Here is an 8,812-nt window from a genome sequence, read left to right as displayed (position 1 = left end):
TATCTGGGGAGGGGGACGGAGTGTTCTGTATCTGAGGATGGGGACAGAGTGTTCTGTATCTGAGGATGGGGACAGAGTGTTCTGTATCTGAGGAGGAGGACGGAGTGTTCTGTATGTGAGGAGGAGGACGGAATGTTCTGTATCTGAGGAGGGGGACGGAGTGTTCTGTATCTGAGGAAGGGGACGGAGTGTTCTGTATGTGAGGAGGCGGACAGAGTGTTCTGTATCTGAGGAGGGGGACGGAGTGTTCTGTATCTGAGGATGGGTACGGAGTGTTCTGTATCTGAGGAGGAGGACGGAGTGTTCTGTATCTGAGGAGGGGAACGGAGTGTTCTGTATCTGAGGAGGAGGACGGAGTGTTCTGTATCTGAGGGGAATGGAGTGTTCTGTATCTGAGGAGGAGGACGGAGTGTTCTGTATCTAAGGAAGGGGACGGAGTATTCTGTATCTGAGGATGGGTACGGAGTGTTCTGTATCTGAGGAGGAGGACGGAGTGTTCTGTATCTGAGGAGGGGGACGGAGTATTCTGTATCTGAGGAGGGGACCGGAGTGTTCTGTATCTGAGGAGGAGGACGCAGTGTTCTGCATCTGAGGAGGGGAACGGACTGTTCTGTATCTGAGGAAGGGGACGGAGTATTCTGTATCTGAGGAGGGGAACGGAGTGTTCTGTATCTGAGGAGGAGGACGGAGTGTTCTGTATCTGAGGAGGAGGACGGAGTGTTCTGTATCTGAGGAGGGGAACGGAGTGTTCTGTATGTGAGGATGGGGACGGAGTGTTCTGCATCTGAGGAGGGGAACGGAGTGTTCTGCATCTGAGGAGGGGGACTGAGTGTTCTGTATCTGAGGAGGGGACGGAGTATTCTGCATCTGAGGAGGGGGGCGGAGTGTTGTGCATCTGAGGAAGGGGACGGAGTGTTCTGTATCTGAGGATGGGGACGGAGTGTTCTGTATCTGAGGAGGAGGACGGAGTGTTCTGTATCTGAGGAGGGGAACGGAGTGTCCTGTATGTGAGGAGGGGAACGGAGTGTTCTGTATCTGAGGAAGAGGACGGAGTGTTCTGTATCTGAGGAGGGGAACGGAGTGTTCTGTATCTGAGGAAGAGGACGGAGTGTTCTGTATCCGGGGAGGGGGACAGAGTGTTCTGCGCATGTATCTGGGGAGGGGGACAGAGTGTTCTGTATGTGAGGAGGAGGACAGAGTGTTCTGCATCTGAGGAGGGGGACGGAGTGATCTGTATGTGAGGAGGGGGACGGAGTGTTCTGTATCTGAGGAGGACGGAGTGTTCTGTATATGGGGAGGGGGACAGAGTGTTCTGAGCATGTATCTGGGGAGGGGGACAGAGTGTTCTGCGCATGTATTTGGGGAGGGGGACGGAGTGTTCTGTATCTGAGGAGGAGGACGGAGTGTTCTGTATTTGAGGAGTGTTCTGCATGTGGGTAGGGGGACACATTGTTCTCTGAATGGGAAGGGGGACGGAGTGCTCTGCATGTGGGTAGGGGGACAGAGTTCTCTGAATGGGAAGGGGGACGGAGTGTTCTGTAGGTGAGGAGGGGGACAGAGTTCTCTGAATGGGAAGGAGGACGGAGTGTTCTGTAGGTGAGGAGGGGGACGGAGTGTTCTGTATCTGAGGAGGGGAACGGAGTGTTCTGTATGTGAGGAGGGGAACGGAGTGTTCTGTATCTGAGGAAGAGGACGGAGTGTTCTGTATCTGAGGAGGGGAACGGAGTGTTCTGTATCTGAGGAAGAGGACGGAGTGTTCTGTATCCGGGGAGGGGGACAGAGTGTTCTGCGCATGTATCTGGGGAGGGGGACAGAGTGTTCTGTATGTGAGGAGGAGGACAGAGTGTTCTGCATCTGAGGAGGGGGACGGAGTGATCTGTATGTGAGGAGGGGGACGGAGTGTTCTGTATCTGAGGAGGACGGAGTGTTCTGTATATGGGGAGGGGGACAGAGTGTTCTGAGCATGTATCTGGGGAGGGGGACAGAGTGTTCTGCGCATGTATTTGGGGAGGGGGACGGAGTGTTCTGTATCTGAGGAGGAGGACGGAGTGTTCTGTATTTGAGGAGTGTTCTGCATGTGGGTAGGGGGACACATTGTTCTCTGAATGGGAAGGGGGACGGAGTGCTCTGCATGTGGGTAGGGGGACAGAGTTCTCTGAATGGGAAGGGGGACGGAGTGTTCTGTAGGTGAGGAGGGGGACAGAGTTCTCTGAATGGGAAGGAGGACGGAGTGTTCTGTAGGTGAGGAGGGGGACGGAGTGTTCTGTATCTGAGGAGGAGGACGGAGTGTTCTGTATCTGAGGATGGGGACGGAGTGTTCTGTATGTGAGGAGGAGGACGGAGTGTTCTGTATCTGAGGAGGAGGACGGAGTGTTCTGTATCTGAGGAGGAGGACGGAGTGTTCTGTATCTGAGGAGGAGGACGGAGTGTTCTGTATCTGAGGAGGAGGACGGAGTGTTCTGTATCTGAGGAGGAGGACGGAGTGTTCTGTATCTGAGGATGGGGATGGAGTGTTCTGTATGTGAGGAGGAGGACGGAGTGTTCTGTATGTGAGGATGGGGACGGAGTGTTCTGTATGTGAGGAGGAGGACGGAGTGTTCTGTATCTGAGGATGGGGACGGAGTGTTCTGTATCTGAGGATGGGGATGGAGTGTTCTGTATGTGAGGAGGAGGACGGAGTGTTCTGTATGTGAGGAGGAGGACGGAGTGTTCTGTATGTGAGGAGGAGGACGGAGTGTTCTGTATGTGAGGATGGGGACGGAGTGTTCTGTATGTGAGGAGGAGGACGGAGTGTTCTGTATCTGAGGATGGGGATGGAGTGTTCTGTATGTGAGGAGGAGGACGGAGTGTTCTGTATGTGAGGAGGAGGACGGAGTGTTCTGTATCTGAGGATGGGGATGGAGTGTTCTGTATGTGAGGAGGAGGACGGAGTGTTCTGTATGTGAGGAGGAGGACGGAGTGTTCTGTATGTGAGGAGGAGGACGGAGTGTTCTGTATGTGAGGAGGAGGACGGAGTATTCTGTATCTGAGGAGGGGAACGGAGTGTTGTGTATGTGAGGAGGAGGACAGAGTGTTCTGTATCTGAGGATGGGGATGGAGTGTTCTGTATGTGAGGAGGAGGACGGAGTGTTCTGTATCTGAGGATGGGGATGGAGTGTTCTGTATGTGAGGATGGGGACGGAGTGTTCTGTATCTGAGGATGGGGATGGAGTGTTCTGTATGTGAGGAGGAGGACGGAGTGTTCTGTATATGAGGATGGGGACGGAGTGTTCTGTATGTGAGGAGGAGGACGGAGTGTTCTGTATGTGAGGAGGAGGACGGAGTGTTCTGTATATGAGGATGGGGACGGAGTGTTCTGTATGTGAGGAGGAGGACGGAGTGTTCTGTATGTGAGGATGGGGACGGAGTGTTCTGTATGTGAGGAGGAGGACGGAGTGTTCTGTATCTGAGGAGGAGGACGGAGTGTTCTGTATGTGAGGAGGAGGACGGAGTGTTCTGTATGTGAGGAGGAGGACGGAGTGTTCTGTATCTAAGGATGGGGATGGAGTGTTCTGTATGTGAGGAGGAGGACGGAGTGTTCTGTATGTGAGGAGGAGGACGGAGTGTTCTGTATATGAGGATGGGGACGGAGTGTTCTGTATGTGAGGAGGAGGACGGAGTGTTCTGTATGTGAGGATGGGGACGGAGTGTTCTGTATCTGAGGAGGAGGACGGAGTGTTCTGTATGTGAGGAGGAGGACGGAGTGTTCTGTATGTGAGGATGGGGACGGAGTGTTCTGTATGTGAGGAGGAGGACGGAGTGTTCTGTATGTGAGGAGGAGGACGTAGTGTTCTGTATCTGAGGATGGGGATGGAGTGTTCTGTATGTGAGGAGGAGGACGGAGTGTTCTGTATGTGAGGAGGAGGACGGAGTGTTCTGTATGTGAGGAGGAGGACGGAGTGTTCTGTATCTGAGGAGGAGGACTGAGTGTTCTGTATCTGAGGAGGAGGACAGAGTGTTCTGTATGTGAGGAGGGGAACGGAGTGTTCTGTATATGAGGATGGGGACGGAGTGTTCTGTATGTGAGGAGGAGGACGGAGTGTTCTGTATATGAGGATGGGGACGGAGTGTTCTGTATATGAGGATGGGGACGGAGTGTTCTGTATGTGAGGAGGAGGACGGAGTGTTCTGTATCTGAGGAGGAGGACGGAGTGTTCTGTATCTGAGGAGGAGGACAGAGTGTTCTGTATGTGAGGAGGGGAACGGAGTGTTCTGTATATGAGGATGGGGACGGAGTGTTCTGTATGTGAGGAGGAGGACGGAGTGTTCTGTATCTGAGGAGGAGGACAGAGTGTTCTGTATGTGAGGAGGGGAACGGAGTGTTCTGTATCTGAGGATGGGGATGGAGTGTTCTGTATGTGAGGAGGAGGACGGAGTGTTCTGTATCTGAGGAGGAGGACAGAGTGTTCTGTATGTGAGGAGGGGAACGGAGTGTTCTGTATCTGAGGAGGAGGACGGAGTGTTCTGTATGAGGAGGAGGACGGAGTGTTCTGTATGAGGAGGAGGACAGAGTGTTCTGTATGTGAGGAGGAGGATGGAGTGTTCTGTATCTGAGGAGGGGAACGGAGTGTTCTGTATGTGAGGAGGAGGACGGAGTGTTCTGTATGTGAGGAGGAGGACGGAGTGTTCTGTATGTGAGGAGGGGAACGGAGTGTTCTGTATCTGAGGAGGGGGACGGAGTGTTCTGTATGTGAGGAGGGGAACGGAGTGTTCTGTATCTGAGGAGGAGGACGGAGTGTTCTGTATGTGAGGAGGGGAACGGAGTGTTCTGTATCTGAGGAGGGGGACGGAGTGTTCTGTATGTGAGGAGGGGAACGGAGTGTTCTGTATGTGAGGAGGAGGATGGAGTGTTCTGTATCTGAGGAGGGGAACGGAGTGTTCTGTATGTGAGAAGGAGGACGGAGTGTTCTGTATGTGAGGAGGAGGACGGAGTGTTCTGTATGTGAGGAGGGGACGGAGTGTTCTGTATGTGAGGAGGGGAACGGAGTGTTCTGTATGTGAGGAGGAGGACGGAGTGTTCTGTATCTGAGGAGGGGGACGGAGTGTTCTGTATGTGAGGAGGGGAACGGAGTGTTCTGTATCTGAGGAGTGTTCTGCATATGGGTAGGGGGACGGCGAGTTCTCTGAATGGGAAGGGGGACGGAGTGTTCTGCATGTGGGTAGGGGGACACAGAGTTCTCTGAATGGGAAGGGGATGGAGTGCTGCCAGGTGCTCAGTAAACATCTCTGCCTACAATAAAACCATCTCCTATCCGGTTGCTGGGCAGACGCACGGAGATATTTATCACTTCCCGGCAACCATCAGATGCGCGGCCCCTGTGTGTACATTACACTCCAACATGACACTCAGCAATGAACGACACGCACATCGTTCTGTAACCGATGCCAAATTGTGTTTGTCACATTACATCCTCATGTGCCAGAAATATCAGCTCCCATCTGTTGTACATAAGATGAAGTGCGGAAGCACCTGTAATAATTTATCCTCAGACCCCGGCTGCGTACCTGGTGCAGGATGAGGGTCCTGCCTAATAACTGACCAGGATCAAAGGTCACCAGTAACGTGGCTTGTTCCATAAGTGTCTCCCCCCGGAGGTTCCCCTCCTCCCAGCAGCTTATATAGGCTGCAAATATCCATTTATACATGTGATAGGGATTACTGTCAGTGTTATCAGCTCTGCTCTTACTGACTGGGGGCAGCCATGACTCTAAGTCTCGTGGGCAGGGGGCGCTGTGTGTACCGAGAGCTAATATATATTATTTGTGTATTCTTATAGCTTATATTATTTGAAAACAGCGCAGTCCTGACATTCAAGGAGTCGGAATAAAATAATACAACGGATATGTATTAAACCCAAATACACAGCAGCAGACGACAATCCGCAAACGCAACCGAAGCTCGGAACTGCCCTTTAAATCCATTTGGTTTATCGATTGTCTTTTATGAGAGATTCCGCTGTGCTGGGGTACCCTAGATCTGACCCCACCAGTTCCTGTAAGCTGACATCTGTCACTTGCTGCTTACGTACAAGAGGATTATGACCGCGGCCTGTAAGACCTATGACCTCACTACAATCCTATATTATTTTTGGATGTGACAAAATCCAGGCTGGCAGTAAAACAGGGGTATTCCGTCTTCAGATAACTTGCATTTATGCCTTTCATGCGTCACCCTCCTGCAATTTTTACTAAAGTGCAATCATGGCTTTATCCTTACGTTTTCCCTCTGACGCCTTTCTGTTTCCCTGGGATACGACACATCTCAGCCATGCTCTCAGCAAAGGCAGCTCTGCGTCGTGTCCCAGGGCAGGAAACATAAACATTCCTGCTGGATAATGTAAATGCAAGGCTGAAGGGCACGATGACATGTACAAGACATTAAAGTCACCGTAAGGTGGAAGATGTCTTTAAGACTGATCATCTCGCTGTGACTCAAGGTGACGCCAGAATGTAATAATAGATTATACAAATGTAGTTTTTTTTTAACCCTATTTCCAGTCATTTAATAATTGTCATTTTACCTGAAATTCTTCTTATCCGCGGGTCTACTAATTAGTTAAAGTCACCACAATAGATTTCCGTCTTCCAGCGAAAGAGCCGTTTACAGTAAAACACTTGCCACGTAGACATTAAGGTGCATGCAACGGATTCATATTGATTGTGCTGTCCTACAACACCACGACACAATAACACAAGTTCGATTTGCACAATCACCGTGCAAAAAGGTGACACTTTCACAAACACTAACCAAACTAGCACCACTGTGACACCAGGGGCCCACAACATTGAAAGCACAGGTTACCTCCTCAGACTGTGGCAGCTGTGGCACACGATGGGAGATGGATGAGGGGAGGAGAGGAACCAGGTGAAAGAAATGGGATGAGTTACAATGAGAAACGAGACACAGGTAAACAACATAAATCTGAGAACAGGGCCGGACAGGAACTCCTGTCGCCAGGAAGAGGTTACTAGAGGGTAAGGTTCAGCTGTCGCGCTCACACACCAAGTGCCTCGGTGAGGCCAGGGACTGAAGGTCTGCATTGTCATCAACCTTAGCTCCGCCCACAAAATGGCTGCCTGTAGACGACAGTTGCACCTTAAACTCCACAGCTCCTGGGGAGAAATGAGGCCCACACATAGGCCACAGATGCACTACCGCCAATGAGAGACGAGTGCAATGAATTAAGGGTCAAAATTGGGTTGGAATGATGTGATACATAGTTGTGAGGGGCGACACATATACGGAGTGTGAGGATAGGGAGTCATGTTTCCATCTAATGAGAAGGAGTCATTGGTCATTAATAAAGAGGATTAGTGAGAATACAGTATGAGGTGAGATACAATGCCGGCCGTAGGGCAGAGAGGGCAATTACCCGGCCCATAGTTTTCGAGGATGGATTCCACTATAAGTTCAATATTGTAACCAAATAGCTGCATTATTAAACACATTTTATCATTTGACATTGTTCCATAATACCTTTAATCGTTACAGTTTCTGAGGGGTTCACTCTGATCCCCACATCTCTGACAGCGGACCAGGGGCCAGCGGTTGCTGGAAGTGTGCACCAACTATTCTAGTTCCCCGCATTCAGTGTTTCACTCACCGCGCTATCCATGTACGCCTCTGTCCAGATTATATCGTGGTCGTGGTTGATCACCATCGGCCGGCTCAGCACGTGGAGGTATTCCATCACGTTCTCCTGGACATCCGCCAGCGTGGAGATCTGCGTGTAGTACCCTGCGGAACACACGTCAGCGCGTGTTACTACACAGTAGCAAACACCCAGACACATCACGGCCACGGGAGGCCAGGGTCATTTCTTATGCACAGGAATGAAGGCATAATTACAGATACTGCGGACTAAGGGGAATGGTTGCAAAATGGGCGCAAATGACTCAAAGAAAAGTGCAAAACAATGTTTCCACACAATTGTGCAGCTGACCCCATCTGGAGATAATTTAGGCCCCTATATCGGCAGCACACGGGCCTCATGTATGATAACTTATCATCCATTCTGTGTACTGGGGACAGGACGCAAAAGCTTTGAGGGCTTTCGTACAGGACCGTCCGGTCACAGTCAGTATAGGTGCAAAATGCGTTTGTCCCTTTCTGGTCATGTGCGGTGCGAAGTACACACAAACTGACAAAGTGCCCTGCACCATCCCCCAAATGTTTCTGGTTACAGGTTCCTAAACCCTGGTGCTGCAGGAAGTCACTCCTACACAAGCACATTTACAATCCTTATATTTGTTTTTTTGTTTGTTTGTTTTTGGGAGGGGGTAGGCGACAAAATAATTTAAACAGGATGAATTACTGCTTGTGACAGCACAGAAGGGCAGGACTTATATTTGTAATTCAGTTTTTTTTTTTTTTTTATTAACTTAAATAATTGCAATTTTTTTTCCGTAAATGCAAACCTGGGTCACTAACGGTTCAACGGATGACAATCAGCTCTGAAAAGTGACGTCTCAAGAGGTGCTGGCTTTATTCAGGGAGGTGACTTAATACAGTAAGTATTCTGCATTGTAAGTGTCATTATTGTCAGGTGTGACCTATGAATGTCTGATACCTTTGTTGCTGCATGCAATCCATTTCACATTCTCTGCAAATGTCACCTCTCTCCCAATAAGATACGTGAACATTCGGACCTAGAGAAAATGAGAATTATTAAACAAACCAGTCATATTCCCAATCCCCAGCCGATGTGCATCAGAACAGTACAAGGTCTCAGGACAGATGGAGAATCACTGAGCCCATTGTCAGTCCATACCA

At 50.3% G+C, this 8,812-nt stretch overlaps 1 protein-coding gene across 7 annotated transcripts in view; it reads right to left on the bottom strand.

Annotated features, from left to right (window-relative positions):
* Positions 1-8,812, bottom strand: part of CACNA2D4 (calcium voltage-gated channel auxiliary subunit alpha2delta 4) — a 367,390-nt gene that overhangs the window by 249,261 nt on the left and 109,317 nt on the right. For 5 of the 7 annotated variants that reach the window (XM_063929351.1, XM_063929344.1, XM_063929346.1 and 2 more), the window contains exons 12-14: positions 8,610-8,688; positions 7,644-7,777; positions 6,842-6,859 (exon numbers count right to left, since the gene is read on the bottom strand). In XM_063929351.1, the coding sequence (XP_063785421.1) occupies positions 6,842-6,859; positions 7,644-7,777; positions 8,610-8,688 (231 nt within the window). The remainder of the gene's footprint in view (positions 1-6,841; positions 6,860-7,643; positions 7,778-8,609; positions 8,689-8,812) is intronic. The other 2 variants (XM_063929345.1, XM_063929350.1) reach the window with 1 other exon arrangement.

The sequence above is a fragment of the Pseudophryne corroboree genome, chromosome 6, assembly GCF_028390025.1.
Source record: "Pseudophryne corroboree isolate aPseCor3 chromosome 6, aPseCor3.hap2, whole genome shotgun sequence".
NCBI classification, from domain to species: Eukaryota; Metazoa; Chordata; class Amphibia; order Anura; family Myobatrachidae; genus Pseudophryne; species Pseudophryne corroboree.
The sequence above is the reverse complement of the archived record's forward strand: the minus strand, read 5'-3'. Positions and strand labels throughout refer to the sequence as shown.